General features: G+C 39.5%; 1 protein-coding gene across 1 annotated transcript in view; it reads left to right on the top strand.

Moving 5' to 3' along the window:
• LOC149021890 (ARM repeat superfamily protein) overlaps nucleotides 1–14,410 on the top strand; it is a gene marked incomplete at its 3' end in the record, with an annotated part of 80,710 nt that extends 66,300 nt beyond the window's left edge. The window contains 5 exon segments of the mRNA XM_089150062.1: nucleotides 2,244–2,373; nucleotides 10,021–10,102; nucleotides 13,773–13,933; nucleotides 14,132–14,212; nucleotides 14,310–14,410. Coding sequence (XP_089006188.1) covers nucleotides 2,244–2,373; nucleotides 10,021–10,102; nucleotides 13,773–13,933; nucleotides 14,132–14,212; nucleotides 14,310–14,410 — 555 coding nt within the window.
• Nucleotides 14,411–16,584: the final 2,174 nt, after the last annotated feature.

The raw sequence follows: 16,584 nt of genomic DNA on the forward strand, positions 1-16,584 counted from the left end.
TGAAGTAATTTGAATATTAGAACCTAGAGAAAAAATGAGCTCAGAGGCTGTGGTCCTTCCAGCAGTGTCCAACATGTATTTGCATGACTCCAAAGATTAAGTATTAACCCTATTTTGATTTTTTTTTCAAGTAACTTATTTTGTAGTTGCAATGGAATAAAAAAAAAATCTAAGAACTATTTGAAAAGAGAAGCTAATCTTTTATTCCACCAAGTAACAAGGATCAGACAACAATGTATAACCTATAAACACCTGAGCAACAACAATAACCAAGTGTTGCTGGTAAATGTTTTCCCCAAAAAAATTACTTTTGGTGAAAAATATGTTAGCTGCAAAGTCAATCTCCAGATCTTGTTGTTGATCAGCAATATCCTCTAAAATTTCTTGTTGACCAACGAACCATTTTGTTCATTTGTTCCAAGCCTGTTGGAAATTCTTTATCAATAGAAGAAGCAAATAGGTGGTCATAGTCTTTTTTTTTCCTTTCTCTTTTCGGGAAATTACTATTACACCCTGAACTGTTGCGGAATTACTGTTCAGGCTCCTGCCCTTTCTAAAATTATGAATCGAAGCCTTTAATGAGTGTTTGTTAACTGCGGACATGGCATCTGTGCACTTTTCAAAATGCTCAAACTTGCCTTGATAGTATGGTATCACTATTTTACCCTTGGCCTAAATTGCTGATGTATTACATAAGAAGGCTTATTCCCAAGCCATGTATCTTGGAATGGGAAGCTGGAGGAAGATGAAATATATTAAGGGTTGGAGGTAGGTCCATCTCCTTTGATTAATTAAATACCCAACAAAGGCAACATGGGTAGTTCAATTTTAGTAATTTGATTGAGGCTATTATGGACTTTTTACATCAACACCTAACAAAAACTTTACACCATTAGGCATGACAGGGGTAACAGTAATCATAGGAAGTGCAGGGTTCTATCAGTATAGGTGCAATAGCTCTGAAGGGTAGTAGTTACCTTATTATTTTATATTTTTTATTTTGTGGGTTGGGGGGTTCACGTGCTCACAAAATCCTCTTGGTTGTAACGTTCTGCCAAATTACATTGTTCTCTTGTTTTGTTGCTGTTGAAACTGAGATGTTTTTCTGAGATCTTTTTGAGACTTCACAAGTTGTACAGTTGTACCTACCTCATAATTCATAATGAATCCAGTAAATTATCAGAGGTAGCATGTGTAGTTGTGTTCGTGAAGGGAATGCCAAGAGTTACCATATATACACCCAGTAAATCCCACCATAGTGATCATCACCATACTTTTCTTTTCTTTTTGTCATTCACTTTGTCCTGAGGTGCTGCATCAGAAACTATGTATATGTATTTTCATTGAATCATCAGAGTTCCTGAAAGGAGAGCTAAGAGTTACCCTATGGACTGCCTGTAAGTCCCATCCATCACGATGTTGACCATACCTCATATTTTCTTTTTGTTCATTCATTTTGTTGATATCTTGATTCTGAGGTGTGTCACATTGGAAAGTATGTATTTATAGTTGTCAAGGCCTTGACATCCACGTACTTTGGTTGACCTAGTCACCTAGGGACCTTAATTATCTAGGCAGTCGCACTGGATGTCTTGCTTGTGTAATTGGTTTCACATTGTAGCCTTTGTTCGCCTTCATAACCTTGTTTTATATTTTCTTGGAAAGAGCTAGTTTCGTGCCAGATAGGAGACTCTGACTTAGGATTAGTTAATCAGTTCTGCCGTTCTCTTGGATTTCTATCAATAAGCTAGCGAATTGAAAACAAAAGATAGAAAATCAGTAGGGAAGGGAGAAAGCAGGGAGAAGAGAACAGTAGGCTTGGAATCAGCAAGAAAGGACTCTGAATGTATTTTCTTTATCTTTTAGTCTCTTCTCTGTATCTTTGTTCTGGCATAGCTTGTATTCTTCTTTGTTCATGATAAGAGACTTGGTCCATCGGTGATAAAAAGGGAGGATTTAGCTGCTTGTTCAAATAAATTAAAATATTAATAACTTTACTTTAAACATTTCTGATGGTTGAGATCTTACAGACAGGTCCCTGGCAGATGGGGTTGTACAGTGCTAAAGCAATCATACTGAATTATGTATGGATAGTCTGGAGTCATATAATTTCAAGCCATCCTGCCTTTGTGGGCAGCTTGCTTCTGCTTCTGCATATATTTCATTTCCTGGATATACCCTTACACTTTCTCATTTTGCTCAGTCCTAGTCATTCTTAACAGTTGAGAAACACATGTTTGCAGGTTGTTGTCCTTTTTCTCTGAGAAAGTGGAAGATGCTGATGACATTCATGCTGCTTTAGCTTTGATGTACGGATATGCAGCACGATATGCTCCTTCAACTGTTATTCAAGCTAGAATCGAGGCACTTGTGGTATGATGTTCTAGTTCTTGAGTTTCTTTCTCGTTACTTCAAAGCACCCTTGAGGCCTTGATATATGCTTCTTGCTTCTCAATATGTTGTTATTTATCACTGTATCATTTTCTCTTCTTGATCATTGGTGACAGTGCACTTAAATTCCTTTATATTGTGCTCTGTAAATCCCTTTAAAGAACTTACAGCTTAAGAATTTGGGGTAGTCCTAATTGCAATGCCACAACAGAGATTTTTGGCACCACTGCCAACTATAACCACATAAAACAGCTCAAGTCACCTCTAACAGATCAAATGGAATTTCCTAAGGCTAGATAAGCGCTCCACTGTGATTACTTTTTGATGGAAACCAACTTCTAGGGTTTGAATAATAGGATTATGCCATAGAATTTGGCTGACTCCAGGACCTTCTCTCAGAGAACCAGGTGTCTTGTAGGAGATGTCTTGGAGGAATTAGGGTTTCAAGTAACTAAACAATACCCTAGAAGTGTTTGGCCAGGCTTTGACCCAAAGAGAATTAGGTGTAGAAGTTTATATCCTTGCTGTAAATCTTGTCTAGGAGTGTGTTTTGGCTTAGGTCCAAGGGGTTTTAGGGCTTGCAAGTTGCAAGGGGTGGTTCCAAGGTTGGGCTGCTGCTGTCTTAGAGTTTCAGGTTGGGTTTTAAGAGTTGGGGCTTGTAGAATGCCGTATGGGGTTTCGGTTGAGCTTGAGGAGGGGCTGTTGTTTCCAATTTATAATTTCAGGTTAGTTCGGAAGTGTTTAGGTCAGTCCTAGCTGGTTTAGGATATGTTCGAAGAGTCCCAAGCGGTTTGGGATTCTTGGATTGGGTTGGGGTTGGGATCGAGTGCAAGAGAATGAGTGGGGATGCTTATTATAAAAGGATGGGCCAATTAGAGTTGAGGTTTGGGAGTTATAGGTGTTCTAGGGTTAGGAAAAATTCTGCAATTAGGTTTTGTGGGCTTCCTAAGCTGCCGCAGTTTAGAGAAGAAGGAAGGAGGGAGAGAGGAGAAGAGGGATGGGCTGTACTTGGGGTTTAGGGTTGGGGGAAGGCAGGGGATGAACTATGGTTGAAGGGGGAGGGTCCTAAGAGTGTCACAGGGTTTAGAAGGGGGCTGGGGAGGTCTGCAATACAGGTGAAGGGCGGGGAAAGTTTGCATGGGTTATGGGAAGAGGGAGAAGCGGAAGGAATGCAGAGGGGAAGGGGCTGTACTTAGTTGGGAATGTGGGAGAGGCTGCTGTAGTTGTTGAACTGCTGTTGGAGCTTGGAGAATAATATTGGAAATTGAAGAAGACCTTATAATGCTGTCATGGCTCTCCCAAGAAGACCACGACTTGGATTTCCTCCAAACTCCAATTTTATTCAATTCAACTTGTCAATTACAGAGTTAGGAGGCTTTATTTATAGGCGTAGCCTCAAAATAAGAAATAAATTAGGACTTAAGAAGTCTAACTGACCCCAAACTAACTTGCTACATCTAATTAAGACTCTGACTTGACTAACAACTTCCAGCATAAGCAAGGACTCATCATATCTCATTCTAAAGAGATCCAACTAGGTTTTTAAGAGTAGATATGGAGTCCTATATAAAAGTAGAATAGAAGTGGACTCAAATTAAGGGATCCCCAACACAACTGGAAGTCACACCTAGACAAAGACTCTTTAGGAACTTGCAAAATATGGACTCAAATAAGAAAACAAAAATAGATCTAGGGTCCAGACACCACGCTGGACTCAATGGGACCTAGACCTAGACTCCTCGAGATTAGGAATTTTCAAAATACCCCTGGTTTGAGTTATATGGGTCCTAGGGGTTGGGGAGTCAACCCCAGGCCCTAGGGAATTGATGTAACCAAGGAGGATGGGATTTGTTATGCTATATTACCTTCATTCTTGATAATACTTGCATGGTTTTGGGAGTGGAATGGGAAGGCTTTGTGGGTCTTGGCAATCTCTATTTAGGCTGGTTTTGGTTGTCTAAGGTTTGGGGGAAGTTTGGGTCAACAAAAGCCTAGATGGGTTGAGAAGGAACAAGTTACGGTTTCAACAAATTCGAATGGGACTGGAATAGGGTTCAAAATTGAGGGAATGGGGCTATGGGAAGCTTGTGGCAAGGGTGGAGAGGTTTCTTGCTCCCCTTTTTCCTTCTTTTCTTTTCGCTTTTTTTCTTTCTTTCTTTTGTTTTTCTTTCTAGATTTGCAACTTGGGGATGCTGTTTCTTGGGTTTTGAAGGGGAGAGAGGGGCTGGTACTGTTGGTCAAAATGTTTACGTGGTCTAAAAGGCTGAATTAGGTTGAATTCTTTGACTGGAAATAGGGACAGCAACATTCTTGATAGTTTATTGGTCTGAAACTGCAGAAAATAGCTGCCGCAGAGTAGAGGGAGATGAGGAGAAGGAAAAGGGATTAAGGCTGGGGTTGGGGAGGGGTTTTGAACTCACAGATATGCAAGTTCTTGATGTGGAAGGGGGGCTGGAATTAATTGCTGGAGTGAACAGGGCAGATTGCAGGCTTCAACAGAGCTTCTTTTGACAACCGAAGAGGACCCTACTCAATACCTCCTTGGCTGTAAATTCTTCATTCTTTTATTGATCAAAACAGATTGTTACAGCTGTGAGCATGTGAATTTATTGCCTTTACAAAGATTCCAAATAAGACTGCCTGGGAGACCCAAATTTGATTGATTTTGGACTTGCAATCAGACTAGACAACTACAACTGAAAATAAAAGATTAGTTAGGAATTCTGTAATTAATTAAGCAGATTAGTTAGGAATTCTGTAATTAATTAAGAATCCAACTAATAACATAACAAAATAAAAGAAATAGACAAAAATACCCCTTAGAGGTTGCGCATGCTAGGCCCTCTTGTGGCTCTTGTTGCGTGCCCTTTTGATGCTAACATCAATTCTCCCCGGCTTGGAAACATTCATCTTTCATGAGTGGGTGAAAGCCATGTATCTTTTGTAGAGGTTAGGATCTATCCTCTTGAAATCGTCTGCATAAATGCATGTGCTTTCACTGATAGGCTTGCCCTTCCACTTGACTAAGAATGTGTGGTTTGCGGGTCGTTTTCACATGGTCTTGTGCATGTCATCAATACTTGTTCAATAGTGTCTTGTTCAGGAGCGGTGGGTTAAGGCAGCTGCAGCATATGTTCGATGTCTCCTACATCTGAATGATGCCTTATAATCTTATATATAGGTAGAGGTCTGCTACATTGAAGATGTTCTTGTTGCCCAGGTTGGGTGGTAGCTCTAGAACATAGGCATTGGGCCCTACTTGAGTGATTATTTTTTAAGGTCCCATCTTCTTGGGGTGAAGTTTGGTGTTCAGTCCTGTTGGGTACCTCTCTGGATGAATGCAAACCATCACCATGTCTCCTGGTTTAAAGTCTATGGCCTTCCTGTGTTTGTCTGCATTGGCCTGGTATATTTCACTGTTAGAGCCATCTTTCTCTGGACATCTGCATGTGCCTCATTGATGTGCCTTTAGGAACTATGGAACTATCTGCTTCTATACTTATCCTGGTCTCAGCTAATAGTGGTGCTAGATCTATTGGCTTCTGTGGTTGGATGCCCAACAAAGCTTCTAAGCGAGTTCTTCCAGTGGTTCTATTGACTAAACTATTGTAGGCAAACTTGGCAATGTCCAAAATTTTAGGCTAGATCTTTTCATAATCTCTGACTAGGCTTCTTAGCAGATTCCTGAGGGTTCTGTTCACAACTTCAGTTTGTCCATCTGTCTGAGCGTGGAATGCTGCGGAAAATAATAGCTTGGTGTTGGTCATCAGCCATAAGGCCTTCCAGAAGAAGCTCAGAAACTTGACATCCCTTTCGAATATAATGGTGCTAGACTGCTAGGTAACCCATGGATCCTCACTATCTCCCTAAAGAATAATTCGGCTGTATGTTTGGCACCATAAGTTTTCTGACAAGGGATAAAGTGGGTCATCTTTGTGAACCTATCCACCACTACAAAGATAGATTTGAACTTTCCTTGGCTAAGGGCAGTCCAAGAACAAAATTCATTTTGAGATCTTTCCAAGGTTGATGGGGTATATGTAAGGGAGAATTGAGACCAATATTCTGCAAACCTCCCTTTACTAGTTGGCATACTTGACATCTGCTGATGACCATCTCTACATCTTTGCATATATGGGGCCAGTAGTACCAGTACATTACTCATGCAACGGTTTTTGAGACTCCAAAGCTTCCACCAAATCCTTCTCCATGTAGTTCTCTGATGAGGTGTTGCTGTAGGGAAGTGTTGGGAATACAAATTTGAACTCCTCAAAAACAGAAATCCTTCATGTACTGAATATTGGGGATGGAGGCCTCCCTAGCTTATTTCTGCATGATGGTACCAAAATCCCTGTCACCTGGATACTCGCAAATGACTTGTCGGATCCTAGAGGCTTCTGGGGACATCATTATCATGGCTAAAACCTTCCAGCTGAGGGCATCTGCAACTTCATTCTCCTTTCCAGCTCTGTGTTGTAAGGCAAAGGTAAACCCTTGAAGATATCCTACCCACTTGGCATGTTTATGGCTGATGGCCTTTTGAGTATGGAGGTGTTTGAGGGCTTCATGATTAGAGTGGAGGACAAATTCTCTTCCAACTAAGTAGTGCCGCCAATGCTTTAGAACTTGAACAACAGCATAGAACTCCAGGTCATATGTAGAGTACTTGGTTTTAGCTTCATTTAACTTCTCACTGTAGAAGGCTATAGGATGACCTTGCTGCATTAGAACCTCCATCCGAATATGAGAGGCATCTGTAGCAACCTCAAACATCAGTTCAAGATCTAGTAATTTCAAAACAGGCTAAAACGAAGCTAAAACCTTCTGTTATCTTCTGGATGTAGATCCCTAGATCTGCTTCAACATAGGTGAAATCAGATGCTGCAGTGGTGACCAATGCCTGCTACCCACACCTGGAAATTTAGAGGTCAATGAAGTCAGATCCTCGGTTGATGATCAATGCCTCTTCAACAGATCGAAACTTAAGTCTTGTGACCAGATGTTCTAGTGATCTTCTAAAAGTGGCTTGAATATCTGAATACCTCAAATGTTTGGCACTTAACCAAATTCGAAGTTGATCAATGTTTTACATATCCACCGGGTAAATGGATTGGGACGTAGTGTTACACTTGTTAAGTAGATTCAGAAGCAGAATTGTCATGTTCAATCCAGATTCAACCCTCCACTTCTTCAGTAACCCTATTACACTTTTAAGCAGATTGGAATTGGAATTGCCATATTCAAGTCAAATGCCAGCCATATACATCCTTAGAAACCCTACTGCGCCACCTATTTTGGAATTACCATCAGACCCAGATGTCCAGTGGACGACATTCTGAGGTTCTGAAATTATCATCAGACCAGCCATTGGTTACCCAAAAATGCACACCTCAATTCATCACATCCCATCACAATGCATCATTGCAAGTCTCTTCAAATCATTTAATTTTAATACAGAATTAAAAGAGTTTGTATGCAATTCAACTGCATATCTTAGTGATACATGATGTATATGCAGCACACAAATGCAAATGTAATATAAATGGGAAACATTAATTAAGCCAAAACCCAATTAAATTCCAACTTTGAACCCGTATAGGCTTCACTGTGTGTTTTTTGACCTATTTTGAATTTGAATCTATTAGTGTGTTTTCTTTTCTTTTCTTTCTTTCTTTCTTTTTTTATTTTTTATTTTTATTTTTTTAATTATGAGTAATCTACTTAGTGGTATTGAGCATTTAAGTTTTCTTTTCTTTCTTTTTTTCCTCTCTAAATTATGAGTAATCTACTTGGTGGTATCAAGCATTTAAGAGGTCATAGTCCAATTTCCCTGTTGAGCATAGCAAAACCAAACCAAGTTGGCAGGACCAACCAATCTGTCTAAAGAAGATTGACTGGTAAGCCTGGGTGCCCATGCATGGAAAGAAATCTCAGTTTTTTGGGGTAGAGAGACAAGACCTGAAGAGAGTTCTTAAAAAATACCAAATTTTGAAAGGTTTCAACAATATTTCATAAATTTTTACCAATAAGTTTTTGTTTTTTGAGCTGTTTGAAACAACTTCAATGAACCCAGTTTCAGCAGTTTCAATATGCCAAATTTTAACCCCCCCCCCCCCCCCCCCCCAAAAAAAAATTATGTTTCAACCAAAAATCTGTTCCTGGCTGTTTGAAACCTTGGCGCTAAGGTGTGCCACCATGTTGATGAAGACTTAATTGTTGAATTCATGGCTTCAAGAAAGAAGAAAAATTGAGGTAAAAAATTAAGTTTTGGTTCTGTCTTGCTAGGCATTGATCTACTAGCCTATCCTTTAGTCTTTGTATCTCTTAGCTTTCTCTCCTTTTACCTTGCTGTTTAGCTTGGAGTCTTCTGATGGCTTTTCTGGGCTTTGCCTGTGGTTCATCTTTGTTTTTTCTCCCCTTCCCAGCTCCTCCCCCCTTTGGTTAATGACTTTTTTATTCATAGAAAAAAAAAAAAAAAAAAGGAAGAGAAAGAAAGAAGAAGAAAAGAAACCTTGGTTAGGACTGAAGTCTTTACCCTTTCTAACCATACCGTACCAACCTGAGCTTCAGAATTGGTTTTTCAGATGTGGAACTTGACTCCAAGGTCATCCCAAGCTTAGATTGCATTGGGTTTGACTGGAATTAGATGTATTGGGTTAATGGCCTCATCAGCCAGTTGGGCAATCAAGTCCCAGTCCTAAATCAAATTAAAAAAAAACTGGGGTTTTGGGGTAGATTGGGTTTCGTTTATCCAATTCAAACAGAAATCAGCATTAGAGAGAAGAGATCAGTGGTTTGTGGGCTTCCCCGACACTATTGGGGCATGTTTCAGTTGGATGCCAGTTGGATCTGGCCTCTGCCAGACCACCTTTCTTCTCATTGATCTCCTCTAGAACCAAAATCCCCAAATAGTAATGCAAATAGTGATCTTTGAGATGGGTAGCTTGTACATAGAAAGGGCCTTGTCTGGTACTCTTAAGAAATAAAACTGAATTGGTCACCAGGTAGGGCTAGGTGGTCCTGCCATCGTCATGTAGAGAGACTCAATTGGAATGGTGGCAGGACACAGCTTGGGTGTATAGGTCCCACAGAACACTCGAAGAACAGAAATCTTTCTGGACAGTCCAGTGACCATACTGAATGGCTTAGACTATCCTGTGACCTTACTGGATGTTACAGTGAACTTAACCATCCATGTTGACAGTCCAATCACTACTGCTGTCCTGTGTTGGATCTCTTGACTTTACTTGCAGTCAGGTTTTCTGTTAAGTTGTCAGGGGGTTGTCCATAAGGCTATATACAGGGAAAATTTTAAGAAATTCGCATCATGCATCATATCAAGCACTAAAGGGTCCTTAGCTAGTGTTTGGACTCTGACACACATGTTGCGGGCTTCTCTAATCTGTCTGACTCCTTGATTGCTCACCAGATGAAAATGTAAGGTCTGTGAAATCCTCTACGGTCATGGACCTCTACAATATAGCATTTGTGGATGCTGAACCAGGACTTGCAAATATAGTATCATATATTAGACTGCTTTCATGACTCAAAAATGTTTTTCACAATTTATATTTGTTGATGATATGTCTCGCATCATGTAAACCACTTTCCTACTACTTGTGCTTGCAGGGGACGAATATGCTTTCACGCCTTCTGCATGTGCGCCACCACACGGCAAGGCAAGCTGTTATTACAGCTATTGATTTGTTAGGTATTTGCAAGACTCAGAAAGCATGGTGTCATACTGAGAATGACATCTGGTTTGCTACTGCAAGTTTTTTGCTTCTGCCCTTTAATATAATATGTTTTTTAGGCATTTAGGGGGCACCCATTTATAAAATAAAAATAATAAATAAGAAAAGCACTTTATCAAGTCTTATTATGTCAAAATAACTGAAGAAAAGTTTGCATGGTATACAAGAATTGGATTCTCGGTTTCAAGGCCGGTTTCGACCAGGCCAAAAATCGAGTTATGCTGATTTCAGCCAAAATTTCGGTAGTAACTTAGAACATTTAGACCCAAGTTTTGACAGCAGGTTTCAACCCTTATATGATGTGTTTTTCATATGATTTCTTGCCTCCTACCTATTAAAGCATAATGAACACAATGGAACTGGTAGATTTTGCTAAAAACAAACCATCAAAAAGTTATCATTCAAGTGAACTAACACATGAGGGGTTCCAAGAAATACAAATTTTGTAAAATTGAACAAAATGTATTGCATAAATGATTTTTTTATTTATTCAAAACTACATATATAACAAAAGACAATAACCAAAAACAAAGTCCCAGGCTTTAGTTCTATGTTGAGTGCCTGGCTGGAATTGGTGGATCCATCCCCTGGCTATAGTAGACTTAGTAGTACTCTGAATATTTAATGAAAGCTTCCCATGATATGTTATACCTATAGTTGGCTAGGAATGGATTCATTGTGTTCCTATAGGTGGGATCATCAACTTAATGTAGATATCCCATCCTACGAAATTTGTCACAAGGGAAAACACTCTGCCGCACAACACCCACTCAAGACATCAACAAAGCAAATATATATATATATATATAATGGAAAGTTTGGACCAAACTTTGCAAGAATCTTTCAAAATCCCCTAAGGAGGAGCAAATGGTGTGGTTGAAGGCAAAGGAGTTACAGATTAAGGGTGAGTAGAAGGTTGAAGTCACCCAAAAAACCTGCAAACCTTGTAGGTTTTGAGGTTTTGACCCATCTATGTTGAAATTTCGACAATTTCTGTCGAAATCATATACTTTTTCGGCTCCACCTAAGTTTCGTTTCTCTCTCTCTCTCTCTCTCTCTCTCTCTCTCTCTCTCTCTCTCTCTCTCTTCTCTTCTTCTTCTTCTTCTTCTTCTTTTTTTTCTTTTCTTTTCTTTTTTTTTCTTTTCTTTTTTTTTTTTTTTTTTCAAAAATTGAAATGTCGAAGTGGTTTCAGCCGAAATTTATACCATGTGGTATATACCCAAGGTCTTCATACTCGAAACAACTAAAAGGTTCAAAAGATAGCTATCGGCACAAAGTTGACAATGGGTGTTGAAACTAAGTTCTGTTTAGAATTCACCCCTACAAACCGCTGATGTGAATGAGGTTAACCCCCCAGTAATTGTGTCCAAAAACCCTGCCCCAATTGGCTTACCAAAGGGCTTGCCGAACCCCTATAAGGGTAGTTTGGTCATTTTTATATGGTTCGAGTGTCTTAGGTTTGTGTCCTATTGAGTCCAGTGTCATCCGGACCCTAGATCTGTTTTATTTTTATTTTATTTTTCTATTTATTATTTTGCAAGTCATTTGAGTCATTTTGTAGGTGAGATTCCCAATTAAGTTTGGATCCCACAACTTGAGTCCACTTTAATCTCCTACTTCTTCGGACTCCATATCTACTCTTAGAATTTGGATTGGAGTCCTTTAGAGTTTAGTTATTGAGTTTTTGGGGTCAAAATACTTAACCCAAATTAGAGTTAAAAGATGGAGTCCCAATCGAAATTTATTTTAAATTAAGATTCCTTTTAGATAATTAGGTGTTATTTTCCAAGATGGTTTCTTTTAGCTATGGCTGTTATTAAGTTTTAAAGGGGATCCTAGTCTATAAGGGATTCCCTAGTTGATTCATGTTGGGTTTCATTACTAGAGTCCAGGTCCCCTCCACTTAAAAGGCTATAAATAGCCCACTTTGCTTCATAGTGAGACAAGTTGAATTTGATAAATAAAATTATGAATTTGGAGGCAAGTAATGCCATGGTCTTCTTAGGCAGATTTGAGTGATCTTCTTTCCAACTTCATCCATTCTTCTTCAGTTTCAGCAATCAACCTTCCAAGTCTAGCAGCAGTTCAACCCTCACAGCAGCCTACCTTCAAACTCCAAGTATACAGCAACCACAACCCTTTCCCCACCCTTAGTTACCCTCCAAACCCTAAAACCATTACCCCAAAACCCTTATCACCCCTTTTCTATTTTTCTGGAATTTTTCTATATGGCAATCTATTGGTTAGATCTGTCCCAAACTTTAGGAACATCATTCCCTTAACCCTAGCGACCTTCCCTTCTAGTTTCAACTGAATCGGACCCACCCAAACCCTAACCCTAGATCCACTGAAACTTTCATAACTCCAAAACCCTTCCAACCAAACCCTAAACCTTTTAAGGATTAGCATCCCCACCCCTTCTCCCTAAACTCGATCGCAGCTCCAATCAAATCCAAGAACCTCAAACCCTTTAGGACTATTCAAACACATCTTAATACAACTAGGACTGACCTAAAACATTATAAAAGATTATAAAAGAGCCCCCTCCTAAGCCTAACTGAACCCTATTCCAGCATCCCTTAAAGCCCTAACCTGGACTTAACCTGAAATTATAAAATAGTATAAACTGCCCCCTCCTAAGCCTAACCGAACCCTATAACAGCATCCCATAAAGCCCTAACCTGGAATTTCAATTCTGGAATTAAACTACAGCAACCACCGAAACCCCAAGACCCTTCTATTCACCCTTGAAACCGTGAGACCTAATCTTATACTTAATTCCCATTTCTGAAACCCAATTACAGCATAGTGTTAGCCCCTAACACCAATATTCCTCCAAGACCCAACCCTGAACTTTGCCAACCTGAATTCCTCTAAAGTGCCCTTCAATTACTAGCTTCTACTACCCCAGAAGACTGCTGGTTCACACTTCACAGAAAGAGGATCCTGGAGTGACCCACTTTTAGGGTTTAATTTCAAATTCTCAAACCCTAGAACTTGGGTATACATCAACCGCACTTCCAAATCTGACCATATGTGCCAGAGTGTCAAGGAGATTCTGGCCTTCGGAGGGGGAAAGTTGGGAAAAATCAAGGCAGTGCTAGCTAGGCACCTATGTTTACCAGGAAGATGTTTGATAGATTACAAAGCTGATGAAATTATTTTTGTATTTTACCTGACAAATCTGAATCTACTGAAGAGTGATGATAATAGTAATGATATTAATAACATATTGAAGACAAAGAAATGAGAACAACCACAATAATCATAACCTTATCCCACTGAATGGGGTCGGCTACATGGATCTGAAAGAAGTGAGAGTAGTACCATTATTTTTCCTATTGAAATTTCTTGCAAGTAAATTTTCTTTTTCCTTTTTTTTTTTTTGGGGGGGGGTATTAGAAACGTAGGAAGACATTGGCCCTGCACTTGGCCAAGAAACATTTTCTCCTAATTTTCATAGATTTAAACTCCAGGTATGTCCAACTTTAAACATCCCCAATTTCACTCAAATCCACTATCCACTCCTCAATTAGAAAGATCGGACTCAAAAATGACAGATTAAAGGCTTTTCCTTGACATTTTTTTCTCATCTTCTCCCCCCACCCCCCAAAAAAAAAATACAGGACAAGCTGTCAGTAATGCTGCTGAAAGTGGTGTGCCATTCCCATTGAAAAGAAGAGACCAACTGCTTGATTATGTACTGACTTTGATGGGCCGAGACGATGAGGATGATGACGGTGGTGATGGATATGCCAGTTCTAATTTTGAATTCCTCCGTACTCAGGTTCCTTACTCTTAATACAACTTCTCTCTCATTATGCTTCACTAAACTGCTAATGGTCTAGCTGCATATATTTTTTGGCAAGGAGTCTCTTAAAAAAAAAGAGGCCCTTCTCTTGCTTTCAAATTATTTATGTAGGATTATCTGCAAAAGGACAGTTTCTTGACTTTAATCTTTTCCCATTTTGGCGTGACTGTTCAGACCTTTGCTTTAAGTGCATGCACTACTTTGGTATCTGTGGAGCCAAAGCTGACAATAGAAACAAGAAATCATGTTATGAAGGTATAGTCTTGAGTATTTATATGAGGCATTATTAACAAGTCAATTTGTTCCTCAAGTTTTAATGTTCTATTTTGCCAATAATTTATCAACTCAACAGGCCACATTAGGTTTCTTTGGATTGCCAAAAGATCCTTCAGACATCATGGACCCCCTTATAAACAATCTCATAACCTTATTATGTGCAATTCTTCTGACAAGGTACTATTTACTCATATTACATCTTAACTTTCTGATCTTCCCTTAAAAGTTTCTACTGAAGATTCCATGTCTTATATGTTTGGAAGAACCACTGCTCCTGTAGCTCATATGGTTCTAATTTCGTAGTGTTGTAATGTGCAAACATGCTGAGTTCGATTTTTCTATGAACATTCAAGAGCTTCATGATTTTTTTCAGATGGTTGACATTGGATCACCGAATTTTTTAATGGGGAGCATCAGCTTGGGACTGAAACATGAGAACAAAGTACTAGCGAATTAAAATAATAGGTTATGACTTTGGTGAAAACCCACTCAAATAATTGGAGGATTTTTAGTACAATTATAATTGTAGAGGACTAAAATTATACCACCATAGCACCATCACTGTCATTGGCATGCCATGCAGCCATGCCGTATACAAAACCTTTATCAGAACAAATAGGCAGAGAGAACTATGTCTTTACTTTATAATGAGTAGTGCAAATTGAAACCTTTGGAAATGCTTAGAAACATGTGAACCTCTTTCACCATCTTTTTCTTCCTTTTGTAAACCAGTGGATGTGATGCTAATGCAGTTCATCAAGGAACTGGGGATCTGCATAACTAGTTGGATCTGTGTCTTCAAAATTTAACCAGGGCCACGCTGTCGTGGGCCTTCTGGTGGGAATATGATAGTGATGGCGAGATCTCAATCAAGATATGCAATTTTTCTAGCGTAAACTCGGTGACCCATCTCGGTGGGTTTTAGGCTCCTAATTGGGCTGAAACTTTGCATTTTGCCTATTTAAGGCCTTTTGGACAAATAACCCTATGTCTTCTAAGTCCACCCTATGTGTAAAACAGAAATGGTGTAGGATTGGGGAATGCAAGGTGAGACAACTATCAAATACATCAAACTTTGATCAAAGAACTTAAATGTCTTCAAAATTTTACATTCATTGGAAGTTTTAGTAACTAGTAAGTCATAAATCATAATCCATAAGTCATAATTTCACAAGAGTACAAGAGTACAAGACAATCATGGAATGGAAATATAGCATATTTAATCAAAAAAAAAAAAAACTCAATCAAAATCCAGCTCCAGCTGCTTCACCACCAACTTTAGGCTCTCCAGCATCAGCTCCACCACCAACTTCTGCAGCACCACGACCACGACATACACCGGCAGCCACATGTCGGCCCTCCATCTCCATGAGGTGGGCTACCATATATTCCCTCATAGGAGTAGGCACAACACAACGCATGGGTGTATCACAGTATCCACCAGCCAAGTGTTGCTTGAATTCGCATTTTCCTCCATTGAGGGCTCTTCTACAGTAGTAGCATATGATCCTTTGGCCTCATGGGTTCTCGGGGACACCGTGTTGCCACACAAAATCAATGTCTTCTATGCCTATAAATAAAAATATAACGCCACATCATCATATATTCAATTAAAATCAACAGTTAGGATTTAAGAGTACTGCATGTAACATGTCTACATTAGTTGTACACTTGTACACAAGTAACACAACTGCACATGTAAATGTCTAAAGTTTGAATATTGAAACATGAATCATCTGATGACTGGTATACTAGTTGGTAACTTCGTATTTTCCATCAACTAATTCTGAATGGTGGCCACATACGACTCTTAAGTTAACCCATCACTATAGTATGTCAAATATTGGTTTATGTGATTCTGATATGTTGCCATGTCCAAATACTGGAGGAATAACACTGGGATAATCGTAAATCATGGGTGTGTGAAAGAGCCATTGTTGCTCTTGTTGTTCGTGTTGCTGCTGAATATTTGGGTAGAGGGGTTTCTAATCCATTCACTCAATAGCCCACCGTCACTCCCATATCCGTACTCTCCAGGTGCAGGGTCTTAAGGAAAGGCATGATCTCCATAAGAAGAGTACCCAATGTAATCTTACGCATTGGTTTGGTCCCCGTATAGGTACTCCGATGACTGCCAACTAGCCAATCTTTGTGAACTATTATGACTATGATCTATGCTCATGCTTCCCATATTCAAATAATTCAATGCAAGATCATGCATGCTTGCATCATCATTCCTCTGTCCTTGGTTTGATATGGTCTTCCTTCTCTTACTATAAGTCTGACTGGCGGGGGAACCACGACTCGTGTCCTGTGTCGCATATGTCGAGTGACTCGAACCTGGTGGAGGT

Source organism: Hakea prostrata, chromosome 3, assembly GCF_041222555.1.
Source record: "Hakea prostrata isolate BN-2017 chromosome 3, UWA_Hpros_2, whole genome shotgun sequence".
NCBI lineage: Eukaryota > Viridiplantae > Streptophyta > Magnoliopsida > Proteales > Proteaceae > Hakea > Hakea prostrata.